General features: G+C 37.6%; 1 protein-coding gene across 1 annotated transcript in view; it reads right to left on the bottom strand.

Moving 5' to 3' along the window:
- Window positions 1-14143, bottom strand: part of LOC140335727 (voltage-gated delayed rectifier potassium channel KCNH8-like) — a 242983-nt gene extending 228840 nt beyond the window's left edge. Inside the window, exon 1 of the mRNA XM_072418627.1 lies at window positions 13779-14143. Coding sequence (XP_072274728.1) covers window positions 13779-13854 — 76 coding nt within the window. The 5' untranslated portion in view covers window positions 13855-14143. The remainder of the gene's footprint in view (window positions 1-13778) is intronic.
- Window positions 14144-16008: the final 1865 nt, after the last annotated feature.

Below are 16008 nucleotides of genomic sequence, written 5' to 3'. Positions count from 1 at the left end.
TCAAACTATAAATAACTAGGGGGGCGTTAGGCCGGACTGGAATATTGGCTAGGCCAGAGTTTGCCTACCTCCTACCTACTCAAAAGTCTGGTAAAGTGGATGCAAAGGTTTCATGAATGTCATGTAGGGAGAAAATTTTTTACCCTTTTGCATCCTTTGTTACAACTGAATGGAAAGTTTGATATATTGAAAGCCCTGCAAAGTCAAATCGCCTTAGCAGGCAATTTTCATTTTTTTGTTGCATTAACTTGGCCAGAGTTTGCCACTCTGCAAATATCTGACATGCCGAGGTTGGTAAATGAGATGGTTGGTGGGTGTTGATGAGTGCTGCTTGGGGGAGAGGTGAGTAGTCTTTGGCTATAGTATTCTGGGCTCATTTCTCATTTTCTTTCTAATTTTGGAGATTCTAACCTCAAATTTGAAAAGGAAGTTTAATCAGTAAACTGCATTTAACATGATTTATTTTTTTCCCTGCCCCATGCGTATAGGCTGTGCTTTTTTAAACAAGCCTGTTGAGCTTTAATTTAAGATATTTGTTGAAAACGTAATTACACCTTGTGTAATTGTCTGTCTTGTTTCTCAAAGTTAGTTTCTTTGCAGAATACTAAACCAGACAGCAAACTGTTCAGTGACGTATATACACATTGCTGAATTCACTACTGAACATAGATAGAATAGTGGGATTGTGTTCTGCAAAATCAATTTAAGTACTTTTCATTATTAACACTGGACAACAAAACAAAATCAATTCATCCAAGCGTATCCGGAAAGTTTAACAATCTTCTGCTATGTGTCAAGCAAGAATTATTATTTTAAAAGAGCTGTGCCAGGTGAATGTGGTGAGTGCTCGGGCACCAATATTTTTTCATGCACAGGTCTCCTTAGGGTACTTGCTGCTGATCTATTTGTCTAGCTTTGGCTCTGCTTTACACCACCAATTAATTTAGCCAAAGAACTGAAGGGTAAACAGAGTGAGGAGTACACAGAGAACAGAAATAGAATCAGAATGATAAAAACACAGAAAATTCTTGAAAGACCGTGTAATATTTAGCCAACTTTTTCTGTAGGCTCTCATTTGATGAATGGTACAGATCATTGTTTGTCATTCACAATATTTTTTAAATAGGTAGACAATTGTCTTTTCTAAATTTGTCCATTTTATATGTAGTATTTGTTTTATATTTCAGGTTCCCCTATGATAGTCTATCTTGTCCAGTCTTGGAGCGCTTTAATATATCAGGCCCATTGTGTGCAGCATGATGCCAGCCTCTTCCATCAGTCTGCCAGCATTGCAAGGAGATGCCAAGAAAATAGAGATTATGTCACTCGTTTTAAAGAAGGGAATGTCATAAAAAAGGAAAGCCTTTTTCAGGATTAGCTTGTTAATAACAAGTGACAAAAGTAACCAGCAAAGGCAACATATAAGAATTAACTTCATTTGTGTATGGTTTGAGTGAAGAAGGGTATTTGAATTGAGTAATGCTATGTACACACTTCCAATGGTTCTTGCCCGATAATCTGAATCTGAAGTGTGTACAGCGCGCGTTGTTCATCGTCCGAATGACCGTCTTGGCGGATCAACGAACAATGAACGACAAACTATCCTAATGTAAGTAAAGGGGGACAGCGTGCAGAAGGGTGCCGCTCCGTCACTCTCCCCTCTGCATAGAGCAGAACAGTGCTGTATGTACAGCACTCGTTCATGCACTGTGGAGTGCTTAGTTGTTGGAAAGGATCATGAAAGATCCTTTCCAACGACTATAATTGCAAGTGTGTATGGAACTTAAGAGTAGACTTATTGTCAGGTTTTCATTGATGCCTGTTTCCCTGCTTGGAATATTCCCCTCTCTGTGTCACCTAGACAGAAATTTAAGGTGAATTCAAAAATTTTGAATCATAAGCAGAGCAAGTGGAGAGGCGTTTCAACCCTTTAAGGCGAAAGCAAGATGAAGTCATTGGACATCATGGACCCTATGAGACATGATATGAGACATATTACACTTATTTATCATTCATGCATGTATCACTAGAAAATATTTTTGACATTAGCTCCAATTTAGGCACAAAGCTGAAGTTGTATGCAGTTATACAACATTAATAAAATGATACTCCTGAACACAAATTAATCTTGTAATACTTTTTAGGAACCTGACAATTTGTTTCTATCCGACTGTAGAATTCCCGGTTGTCCTAAAAGATGTGCAAGCAGCATGGTTCACAAGAAAAGGTAGAAATTGTTATAAACAACAACATGTGTCCACTGGGAAAACTTTGCCTGGCCTAATCCATGAATAGTACGATCTGTCTCATCTAATCACTTGGTTATTGCAAAACTTGATGGAGACCGGATCCTTTGATGGTAATTTCACATGATGGCAGATATTACTAATACTTGTGGTCTTGGGAAAAGCTATCAGTGTCAGCGTGCCAGCTCATGGCAATACAGGATAAGATAAATCCAACTGGGAATGTGGCAAATAATAACACTTGAGGCAATAGGACTATAAAATCTTGTGCTGCAAACCTGAATACAGTGGGGCTGTTTGCTAGATGTGAACGTAAACCTATCTATCTGAATAAGCCAACTAAACAAAAACAGAATCATATGGATGAAAATGACCTCAGTGATCACAGTTAGAACTGGAGATCAGTCAAAATGATTTTCTAACTTGGAAAAATGCTCTCTAGAGATTGTTGTTTTCGGTAAATATTATCTGTACAAATAGTTCCCTAGTACAAAGGCCATTTACAATCTAAAATTTATCTGTTACTTTTCATATCACAAGAGTTTAAAAAGAAAGACAAACTACCCTACAAATACTACATAAAACTATCAGATAGTGTATCTGTGCTCATAACTTATTATATTCATAAAATAATTAATTAGAAATTATTTAATAAAAAAATTAAATATTTGTTGAATATTTAAAAGATTTTATCTAATCTTCCTAGAAATCATTATTTTTGTGTCTTGCCTACTGTCCTGCACTCACTATATGAACAAACCATTTTATACATACTGAGAATATCTGCATACTTTATTTCAATTGCCATTCTATGTGTACATAAGTATAAAAATTGGCAATTTTAACTATTTAAAGTTGAAAGTTTAAAGAAACTGTTTGGTGTTTTTGTGAAAATACATTTTTAGATTTTTAATGTGTTTTAGTTTGTCACTGCTATTCAGTCCATGTTTAATCGAAGATGAACAAATCTGAAGCTGTGGGACTTAACACCATCCCTTAAATTCCCTATTTTCCCCAAGAATTTATAGGACAGGTTCACAATTCCCATTTTGTCATAAAATGGAACATAGCCTGCATGACAGTAGTTGAAATGACTGTGTGGGGTGTCCAGTGTAATAATTAAGACATGGACAGATTGTTCTTTTCCACATACTGAATTTCTACTTCTTTTCAGGCTGTAATTTTAAAGCAGTTTCATTTGTATTTGATAAAACTGTTGCAGCTTTCATTATGGCATACATATGATTATGGGATTCAAAATATCATTATTTGTACAGCCTGAGGGATCCTTCTTGTTAGATTGTTCTTCTTTTTTTCGCCACAGACGTGTCAGCGGATAAGGTTTAGACAAGCTGAAAAACTGCTTGTGACAGACGCAAAAAAATGATTATACTGTAAGTTAAAGTAAAGCAAACTGAAGAACATATAGTTAGAATAACATACATGGTAGCTGTTTATCTGAAAGAACTTGTATTTCTGTTCATCAAGTCTTGAGCATTTCCAAAGTTCTCGAAGTCTTGCAGACCTTGGTTGGCTCTCCACTGGAGTTAGGCTATGTTCAAGGAAACAGTGACAGTGTGGTTACTGCTTCCTCATCGAAGAATAAATTGCTGGGGTGGTATCTGCCATTCCATTTCCAATTTTAAAATGTATTGATGAATTGTATGGGGTTTGTTCCCCCAACATGCACTTATCAGAGAAGAATAAAGGAAAGACCAGAAAATGTGCCAACATAATTTCCAACCACCCATAGAGAATCTACTGCATTACTGTTCTGAAAACAGGATTATAATGTTAAAATGTATTGATTTGATTTCCTGCATGGAAAACTTTAGGGCAAATGAATATTTAGCAACTTCTTGTTACATGGAGCTTGATCCATGATCTTCCTCTAGTTTTCATATATACCCATAACTTTTATTAGATAACATATATATATATATATATATATATATATATATATGCCAAGGCCAGGGAGACCCTGATGGTCTTCCACGCGTGTACACGGCTGACAGGTGGAGATGACAGCTATTTCCACATCTTTTTGCAGCAACATGATCTACACCAGGGGTGCCAAACTCTGGTCCCCAATGTCCTTTTTTTTTGGCCCCCAAAGGAATCCTAAATATGAATTGCAGCTGTCCCGCCGTTGCATTGAAATAGCCCCGCTACTACTATTCCCGGCATCACTCGCGTCTATAGACCAGCGGGCTCTCTGCCTAAGCGTGGCCCTGCATTGGACTGTTTTATAGACGCAAAAAATGCCGGGAATTTTAGTAGTGGCGCTATTTCAATGAAGAGGGAGTTTCAGCGGCAGGCCACTCAATAAGATTTAGCTCCGCATTGGCCGCGTCTGGCATTTCTAGCACTCCACCCTCAGCTGTACTTTTGTTTGCTACTCCAAGGCGTGGACGTAAATGGTTGGATTTTCATAGAAGAATATTAGTATTAATTTTGTTAGCCCGTGCGAAAAGGTTACCATTGAAATTTAACTCAGAAGGCTACAAATAGAAAAAGAGGCATAAGATTTTTTCTTAAATAAAATTTTTAAAAAATGTATGCCTTTATTTCTATTATAGGCTTGTTTCAGATTGAATGTGAAGCAAAACCTCCTTGTTTCCATATGAAGGGGTTTATATCTAATGAGAGGTAAAAACTTTCTCAATTTTTTCAATAAATTTTAAGGTTGACCCGTAACTTTGTCTAAGTTTTTATTTTTGGCCCTCTGTGTATTTGAGTTTGACACTCCTGGTCTACACTGATGTTCTAAAGTTCAAATGAGCCTAAACTAAGAGCTAGTGCAAGCCTGGACTGTGAGTGTAGATTTCCAATGCAAAATTTATCAGAGGTGGGTCCATCTTTGTACGACTGTAGGATTAGCTGTCATCTTCCCCGGTCAGCTGGGTACATGTGGTAAAGACCTTATTCCTAAGGTGAGTTTAGGGGTTAGGGGGTTACCATTTTCATAGACAATGTCAAATATTTCCAGTGCTCCACACACGACTTCTTTACTAGCAAAGCAACATATACCTGAGAGAGGATTCAATCCTTCCTTACGCTAACCAAAGCTAAAAGAAAAACAATTTTTAGATATACTTTGATTTTAGTAAATCAACACTCAGAACTATATGTGTATTAGTGTATTAGTATTAGTGTATTAGTATTTTTTACATATAAATAACATATCTTATGTTGAGCCCTCAACATAAAACATTTATACATAACATAAGTAAAACATTTAGCACATGCCCTTTTAATATTGAGCAGTTCAGCATCCCACCTTAAAAGACCAGCGTCTCATCTCCATTTAGATTAGAAAGAATAAAATCTAAACAGCTTTACGATTCATTGGATAGAAGCTACAATCTTATCAAGCCTTCTAAAAAAAAAAAAAAAAACTAATTGTAATCATCATCAGGATCTTCCCTCCTAACATCTTCTATACCGGACACATTTCATCCAGACACACAACATTACTATTAAATCCAGCAGGAAATTTTATTGCCGTTTTTGCCTTTATTGCTATGTTGTCATTTTATCTTCAGCTACTGTGCAAATGATGTGTTAATGATTTACTTGAAAATTAATTCTGAAGTGCCAGACGGGCAGAGCACATGTGCAGCATAATGTTGAACGGTTAGAGACAAGGAGATTTTTTGCTGTGTAGTAATGCTTTTGGAGATAGCATATAATTGCTGCATTTCTTGCCACACGGGTGTCAGCCCAGTCTGTGTGTTCATCTGTGATGGCAGAAGCCTAAGACACTTAACAAGCTCCATAACTCACCAACAAAACAAATGTGGGAAGCACAACTGTAGGTGTAAATGGCAGGCAAGAAAAGATTTAGAAGTCGAAGAATGTTCTGCTAATGCGGGTCTAAATGGTATTATGAACGAGTGAGTAAAGATGTGAGCAATTCTTCATATAATGTATATTGTAGATTTATATAAACTCTATTACTATGTTGATAAACTGCAGATTTAAATGGTGACACAGGCTACAGACTGAGCTTCATGTCGTCTTGCTAGGTGAAAATGTAATATACTTTATAAAAGCAATTAAAGATGCGCTTATTGGGGTCTATTTATAAAGCAGTAAATCTGACATTCAGTCCACATTCTCTGGTGGACAATGTTCCAGATCCATGTGTTTTCAGAAGCAGTAATTGATATTCCACCAGAGAATGCGTGTAGAATGTCAGATGCACTGCTTTATAAATAAAACCCCAAAATGAATAAAACATTATCCCTATTCCTTTCTTCATTTTTATTCTCTGTTGCAGAGAACATTAACTGCTCCAATCAATTAATAAATAAAAAAATATTTGTTCCACCAGATAAATGCTACCCATTTTTTGCCATCGCTCTGGCAGCAGTAAAGAGAATTTCTGGCTTTATTAAAGCTCACGATATTGAATAATCCTCAGCAAACTAGGTGGATTTAATTAACATGTCTAATTTTGCCATCTGTCCTCCCCTACTAATTATTGTTGCAAAGACTTAATTTTTCACAATCATATCAGTTAAGGGCTTGCTACTGTGATGTGCTAAATGAACGGGGAATGCTAGTAGGGGGATGATGTCAGGGCTACAGTACTTGTTGCACAGCATTTGGAGATACTGTACATTTTATTAGTGATATAGCTTTACAAGGCAGGTTGGATAAGACTGCATGCTCAGAAAAAGATCTGTTTTTTTTTTTTTATTCTTTTAAAGAGGGGTGGGGGACGCTAACGCACATCTTTAGTATATGATTGCTTTTTTTTTTGACAAAGGCTCAAAGGCCACCTTGCAAGCTTGCACACATCCTTCATGCATCCTATAGAGGAAGGACCTCCGCTATCAGTGAATATACAGACAGCAATATGCTCTGACTTAGATAACCCATGCCCTGCAGCCTTCACATAGTTTGCTGCCAAGCTGGAATCTCAAAGCCTAATTGGCAGTAGGATAGCTATGAGTAGAATTCATAGCAATGGCCTTACATGTATGCATTCACTGTATGCTTGGATTTCTGGAGAACAGATTTGTAAAATCCCATCCGCTCCTGTACGTCTCTAGAGAACCCACACACTGAAGAACTTACAAAGGATAACAGCCCACAGCATATGTACAATTCTCCAGGCACAAGACTACAAATGGAAAGTGCTCATAAGCTGTATACATAATCCCCTGTCAGAGATTTAGACAATGTATACATGCAAAACAAGGACATAAAAATAAATGTATAATCAAAACAAAGTCTGTGATACACAGCATGATGACGGGGGGATTCAACACACAACTATATGATTGCTGATACTATAAAAAAAAAGACTAGTCGGGAAAATGATAGAATCAATATCCACCTGATATATGAAAACATAAAACAATCAATACTTTAAGGTACAGATAACAGTAAACCATATACACATAGTACACAGTACACAATGCATACAAAATGTACAGCTTTATTTAAAGGACTACTAGAGTAAAAAATATGTGAATAATAGCTGCATTAGGATATTTATTTTGAAATATATATGTAAACAATCATTAAATATGAATTCCCTTTTATTTTTCATATTTACAAGGAATGGGACACTGACAGCTACAGGCATAATGGTTAGGTTTTAGTTATATATCTAAGAGTATGTAATAGTGGCAACATTGCTGTGTGATTTTACTATAGAATTAACATTTTTGTCACTCTTTTAAGTGAAAACGGATCTGCTGGCAAGATCAACAGGTAATAAAACTGTGTTACGGGGATCTCTAGTGTCTAGTGACACATTGGGCTGATTTATTAAAGCTCTCCAAGGCTGGAGAGGATACACTTTCATCAGTGAAACTGGGTGATCCAGCAAACCTGGAATAGAACTGGTCGAGGATTGAAAACATTTGCTAAAAAATGACTTTTGGGAAACCGAACATGAAAATATACCAAGAAAAGTAGGGTTTTTAAGGCAATTGTTACAGTTGTGTTTATACAAAAGTCAAGTATTGCAATACAATAGGTTCTTTGCCTAAGTATTGTACTGCAATACTTGACTTTTGTATAAATACAACTGTAACAATTTGCCTTAAAAACCCTACTTTTCTTGGTATTTTTTCATGTTGAATAATCTTAGGGTTGGCAACTGGGCTAGAATTTAAGCCTATAATTTTCTGAACTTTCACCAGATAAAGTTACAATTGTTTGTTCCTTTAGGAAACCCATTTCAGGTTTGCTAGATCACCCAGCTTCACTGATGAAAGTGTATCCTCTCCAGCCTTGGAGAGCTTTAATTAATCAGGGCCGTTGCATCATTTAGCGGACCTATCACCAAAATTTTTACTTTACATAAAAGGGTAGATAACCCCTTAGTATAAAGTAAAAAAATGAGCTTGTTTGTTACCCCTAAATGTTTAAAAAAAAAAATGTGGCGGCACCTAATGCTTCCTGTGCGCCGAGATGGAGGAAAAATCCAGGACGAAATCGAGACCAGGTGTGGTGGGATGAAGGGCTCTGCAGAAGTAAAGGTAAGTGGTATTTTTTAAATTTTATTGGCTAAATATTTTAGTTGTAGAGCAAGTATGGTAAACTAAGCCACCCAATGGCTCCTCTTTCATGGGGTCCCCATATTTAAGATCTCCCTATTGTCTCTCCTGCCTCTTTTCATGCTATATTGAAACTTTGGGTGTTCCTGAAAATATATAGTGCTTATCAACATGCTAATTAAATGTTTTAACATATCTAATTTTAGATCCGGTGACATCATCTGTGTGACCGCAATGCAGACTGATCATCACATATGAGAGGGGTAGGCAGAGGATCTGTTATGCTCACGTGTGATGCTGAACCTTCATCAAAAAAACAACTTAAGTCAAACAAATGAAGGGGACAAGCCAGGGCCAATTCATCTGTGGATGAAAGCTAGATGATGCTGGGTGTATATCAGCCAGGAAATGACATAGGCTCTGCCTGATTTGCTGCAGGTGCTAATGCATAGAGAGAAGCTTTATTAACCTTTCAGTACAGGAGGAACCTGTAGGACTGTACAGGACTGTAGGCAGGGCTAGAATTCAGCTTTAAGTGCAGAGATCCTACTACCAGTTTCCCAAAGACATACCAACAGATTGTTTCAAACTCCAATATCTACCAATAACGGAAATATTCATTTTGGGACTAATTATTGTACATTTTCAACAGAGAACAGCAAGAAGAAAAAACACTAAACATAAAAATACAGAATAATACAGCAATTGTATTGTATTTATTATTTAACATCCATTGTTGACCTCTCAGTGATGGATAGTGAATTTTTATTGATAAACATAATGAAATTGTTAATATCACTTTTCAGCCACTGGCTGGTTAATATGAAAGGGCTAATTTCCCTTATGTCCGATCACAAACAAGCACACTATGCAAAAATGTTTCCGGAGGATATTCAGGCAAATCAGGAATTACCAAAACAAAGTCAGTAGTAAATCCTTAACCCCATCACTGCCGGGCAGAACATCCTATCTATCATACATGAGGCAAACACTTTGTATTACAAACATGAAACTTCCAACATTTGATTTTCATCCCAACTATCTATTGAAAAATGTGTATGGTATTGCATCAAGCAAGTTTATTCTGCTTTAAAGGTAATGTATTGTCTATTTTTAGAATATTATGTAAAATATCAGCTTGATCTAAGTAAAATTAATATGTTTGAATGCATTAAAACCTTGTTTCTTTAAATAAAGAATACACATAAAGCAGGTTTATTTGCTCATTACCTATACAGCTTATGTTTCTGCTTTGGTATGCTACTCAATAGCCCTGATTTATTAAAGCTCTCCAAGACTGGAGCAGATAGACTATCATGGGAGAACCTGGTTGATCCAGGAAACCTGGAATAGATTTCCTAAAAAAAACAGTGCTATTGGGATTTTTTTTGGGCCAAATCCATTCCAGGTTTTTTGGATAAACCAAGTTCCAACATTGAAGTCTATCTTCTCCAGTCTTGAAGAACTTATAAATGAATGACATGACAATGGACTTTGTAAAGCACTTATTGACCAGTCATAATAAATGCACTCCCGGTGGTTGATATGTTAACAGTAATTGCACTAGATAATTGAGAGCTCCCCCAAGTGGCCAATTTAACAATCTCTATGTTTAAAGTGGACATGAACTGAAAAAGTAAATATTTACTGTGTTATAGGGAACAAAATAAAGTGGTAATTGTTTGTAAGCAGTACCATGAAGATTGCTCTTTTTATTTGCAATTCCCACTAAAAAAACAGTTTACTTGCTGATAAGGTGCCTCATAGCTGTGTATCTGCAGTGTGAGATCTCAGGCACTGCTGCCTCTGACTGTAAATTTACATGATGTTACTACTTTGCAGCTTAGTATTCTTGCTGGAAGCTCTGACAAGAGAAAGCAAACCCTGCCTCTACCAAGGTAATAGTTTCTATACAGCGATACAATGAGGAATGGACCGAGCCCAATGTACATTCTACTCCCCTAGGATGGCTACCTTGTGCCCCTATCCTTTCCAGGACACTGGTTTGGACACATACAACTGTAAGGGCTATCATTAGGTGGGAGCCTCATGCCTGCAACGTGACCCCGATGTTGTGGGGGTCTGCAGGTGGGGAACTTATTGCAATCTGGTTGTCCCCTTCCAGATTGACTTGTTCCATCTGCAGCCCAGTCCAGTCATTTTGCAGCAGCACCAACTGTAAATATTTCAATGTTTAGTTTAAATGGAGAACCAGGGCATGGCAGATTACATTCCTATTTCCTTGCCCCTTCCTCTCTTGCCATATACCCCTGCACTTCCACCCAAAGCAACCAATTTGCACCTGGTTTGCAGGGTTGGTGTCACTGGGGGCACATTTAAACAGAAACACAGCAAATTAAAACACAATTAACCCCTGAACTGCTGAACCACTGCACTTTCTTGTACAAATCAATTTTAAAGCTCTTAAAGCATGTTAGATGGTAATTATCAACATTAGAGAGCAACAGAAATGGGCAATTATTTTTATGTATTATTATTTTTTACCTCGACGTTTAGTTTTACAAATCATTATTGTCTTAATTTACAAATCTTCCTGTGAATTTTAAATATTTTTCCTCCGGCAGTGTTTTATTTAAACTTGAGGCTTTACACATGAATAAATCACTAAGATTTGTCATTTCTTTGTTCAGCTATAACTGCAGGCAATCATATCCCAGTCATTTGACTTAATCGGAGAGAAAACAAATGTGTCCAACTCCACACACTATTCATCTGGAAACAGCACAATAACAGGAGAGCCAAGAGGGCCAAATAGCAGCCACAGATATGTTCTAACTGCATCCTCGTAGGCTTGTATGTAGTGCATTCAGCTTCTGACCTGTGCATAGCACCAAAGGCATAATACAAAAATACTGAACACTGCAAGAACAAAAAATTTACCTGAACCCAATCATATTTTATGCAAAATTAAATCTGACTATCTTGTTTAGCCACTCAGATTTTTTATTTTATTATATTAATCACATCTTCAGTTTTTGATTACCTTTATATGTGTTGAAGGAACCGAAAAAAATACATGAAAAGTAAAAAAAAATAAAGGAAATACATTATTGGTTTAATGCCAACAGAATGTACCATTTGCCCACAGCGGCTAAGGTAACCAATAAGAATTTGTGATTGTGTAAGGGCACCCTGACCTCATGGGCCTTGAGCACCTGCACCCCTTTTATTCTCCGCCTTAGCTATGCCCTGGCTCAGAGGTTCCTTTGAATAAGCAGGCACCTCTCTGGAATCCTAACTAGCTAAATCAAACAGAATAAAGTTTTTCCATATCATTTCCATAAAGGCTTATGTTTCCGGCAGGAGGGATGTGCACAGGGTGTCATGATAAACAGACAATCTCTTTAGGCAACATGCCACATGGATGTTAAGAACCATCACCTACTTGTTGTGCTAAAACAGTACAACCAGGGGCCACAATGGTTCTCAGATCCCTGCAATCCCAGCTGGCAGCAGACTAATCAGAAGGCTGATTACCTACTTGTCTAAACAGCCTTTGTGCCTTTCGCTTTGTACAACTGTATATAAAATGTAATCATTATTATTATATATAACATATAATATTATCATTATTGCTCAGCAAGTTTTATTGTGTAGCACCATGATCACTTGTTACATTAACAAATGGCAACAAAGTGAGCAAGGTTAGGGTTCTAACACTTTGAGGTTGCTTATGATAAATTCCTCAGCCTTGTACAGATCAGGGCGAGCTATGTAGTCACTGTCCATGGTGCTGAACATGACAGATCAGCTTATTACCAACAGAAAAGGCTTTTCTTACAGAACTACAAATATGAACATACCACTTACAATCATTCTACAGAATTGATGCACTGTTCACAAACCCCAGACATCCACTACAATTTTTTTATTCCTATTCCATTATCTGCCTTAGTTTTCCCAGTAATCAAATTGTAATGTCATTGCCTCTGTAATTGCATTGTAGAAATTTGCTAACCAGCTGTATATTGAGTAGTCCTCTGAGTAGCTGAAGCTAGATGAAAAAGAAGAATAGTTGAATACACTGGGTGAGCACTGAATTGTGATTATGGGTATGCAGCCACCCCTAGAGCACATGAGCAGAACAGACATGGACATGAGCAGTCTACAAGCCTAGCTCATTCCAAGACAAGGGTGATGAGTACCAAAGTGACAATGTCTGCCCATAATAGTAATCTTTTTACAGATCAGATGGTAAAATAAAGATGTGACTGAACATGACATGTGTTTCTTTCCACAAGTGCTCATGCTTCCACCCAATATACTGGAGTGTAAGAATGAGTTCCTCAACACAGAGATCCTGCAAACAATACACATTGTGTTTCAAGCTCTTGGACCAGTACATCCTAACCATCAGCACCCAAACCTGTCCTAGGAGCCATCAGATGCATCAACTAGACCCTGCATGGGTTAAGAAGTCATACTCATGTTAAATTTTGCATGCTTTATGAGGATTGGGTTTCTGCTAAATAACAAAGAGCTACAATTTTATTATAATGACATGCCATCACAAACATGCAGCTGCTGAATAACCCCATTGAATCAGTCACCAGGTTTACCCCAACATAAGGCAATGATGCCAGGTAAGGAGATGGGTGATCATAGTTATGAGATGGGTGATCATGGTTATGAGATGGGTGATCATGGTTAGGAGATGGGTGATCATATTTAGGAGATGGGTGATCATGGTTGGGAGATGGGTGATCATGGTTGGGAGATGGGTGATCATGGTTATGAGATGGGTGTTAGGAGATGGGTGATCATGGTTAGGAGATGGGTGTTCATGGTTATGGGATGGGTGATCAGAGGTGGTGGGCACTTTTGTAAACTTCCCATCCACAAGCACAGCACCTTTGTTCTTTGCTGGAATTAGACAAAGACCTCTCCTACCAGACACAGGGGTCCCATAAGCAATGGAGGTCCTGGAGAACCTATGAGCCCCATCACATTGCTAGGGGTGCATGGCACCGGGTGAAGGTTTAATAACACTTACGGGTCCCGTCGAATCTGGTGGCTATAGTATCCAAGAAAGTGTTCTGTGGGGCCAGGAGCCCTTTCATCACAGGCATCTTCTCTGCACCTAATCCATGCACAGTGTGCAGCCAGACAATGGGAGAAGTGCTCAGCCCCCACACCCTGACACCCGCTGCCCAAAAGACACCCACTTGTCAAGCATGGCTCTGCCCTGTCCAAGCAAGGAATCCAAGGGCTGGGCTAGGGGAGGGAACTGAGAAAAGTTAAGTCCAAGTTAGGTCAGCTCCAGGACCAAGTCACAGGTCTACAGCACACAGGTGAGGCTCTCCAGTCCTATGGTGCTGAATCTGGCTAAGAATGAAAGAGCATCCCTTCCCTTCTGTGCTTTCATTCTCTTCTTTTCTTCTTCTCCGGCAGCCTGGCAGATGTAAGATCACGTGATGAGCTGGGAGGAGGGGGGTGGGGAGAGGAGGGAGTATGGACAGGCAGCTCCCAGGTAACAGCCTGTCTCAGAGCTGCATGGATGGGCAGGGCTGCAGCTCCAATGCACCTCACTAACTTGATGGCAATACAATGTACACAGACTACTCTGTGCAAGGATGGGGAGAAAGAGAATATAGGAGCTGCTGGACCTACATGTGTCTGTGTACAGCCAAATGTCTGCTATGATCACTGCAAGACAGCCCATACAGCTTGTATATATTTATATATATAATATTTATATATATAGTACTACTAGAGGGCAGGCATTGGAACTCCTATACAGTATCATTGGAAGGGGTTCTATTTCTTGATGTGTCTGCATATAGCCCAAATGTATGCCCTGCGTGCTATGATCACTGCAAGACAGCCCATACTATAATATATATATATATATATATATACACACACAGTACTACTAGAAAGCATAGGAACTCATATACAGTATCATTGGAGGGGTTTCTATTTCTTGATGTGTCTGTATATAGCCCAAAAATTTGGTGATCTGCATGCTGTAATCACTGTGTGACAAGCATAATTAAATATATATATATATATATATATATATATATATATATTATTATTAGAAAGCAGCAAAGGTAAACTCATATACACACATACATATACTGTATATTCGTAAATTAAATATCACTAGGAGCTCTCATTTCTAGATGGTTCTATCCAGCCCAAATATCTGCTGGGCATGCTATGATCACTGCAAGACAGCCCATACTATATATATATATATATATATATATATCTATATATATATATATATATACATACAGTATTACTAGAAGGCAGGCATTGGAACTCCTATATAGTATCATTTGAGGGGGTTCTATTTCTTAATGTGTCTGTATATAGCCCAAATAAATAATATTACTAGAAAGCAGTGTAGGAGAACAGCACACATCATTGATAGTATCTATCTGTCATTTGTAGCCCCTATTTAATGTAGAGTGTACATTATACATTGTATGTTTGATACATATATATATATATATATATATATATATATATATATATATATGGTTCAAACCTTAACATGGAACCTAAAAAAAAAGAAAAGTGGTCCATGGAGTCTGCCAGTTTTGTTTTTTTACTATTTCAGTCTGGTATTTAACTAGCTGTTGATCATCTCACTATTACTTCTGCTGGGTGTCTGATCCATGTATCCATCTCATGTTCTGTAAAATAATACATTCTTAGATTATTCTTCTGCTTTCCTTCTGTCAGTCTGAGGTCACACACTTGTATGTTTGCATCTCTGCTTCATATTGCTATTACTGCCCTCACCCATAATGTATGTAATACATATCTCCCTTTTTCATCTCTTAACTTGGGGCTGTGCAGCCAGATTCTCCTTTTATGTTATATTTCTCAGACTCTTCAGCATTTTTGCTGCCCGTCTTTTGGATGTGTGTTATCAATAGTTTACTTTCACAAAAGGTCTCCAGAACTGTGTGCAATAATTTAAATGAATCTAATGAAAGCTCTTTTCAGTGGAATCCAGACTTCCTTTTGGGTGGTGAACCCCCTAGTGAAAGGTATATATTATATATCACAAATTCTGCACCAGGCTTACACAACCCAAACATATTTATACAATTCTAAAGACGTTTGAAAATAAAAGCTATTGCAGTTTGTAAATCTTAGGAATGAGTTAACAGAAATACAAATCCCTTGGCAGGTAAAATATTTCTCATATATGTGCTACATCTGAATACTTAGTTTAAGTTATTTTAATTTAAGTTATATTTACTTGA

Source organism: Pyxicephalus adspersus, chromosome 7 (assembly GCF_032062135.1).
Source record: "Pyxicephalus adspersus chromosome 7, UCB_Pads_2.0, whole genome shotgun sequence".
In the NCBI taxonomy this organism is placed as follows: Eukaryota; Metazoa; Chordata; class Amphibia; order Anura; family Pyxicephalidae; genus Pyxicephalus; species Pyxicephalus adspersus.
Note: the sequence above shows the minus strand (reverse complement) of the source record. Positions and strands in the feature narration are given on the sequence as shown.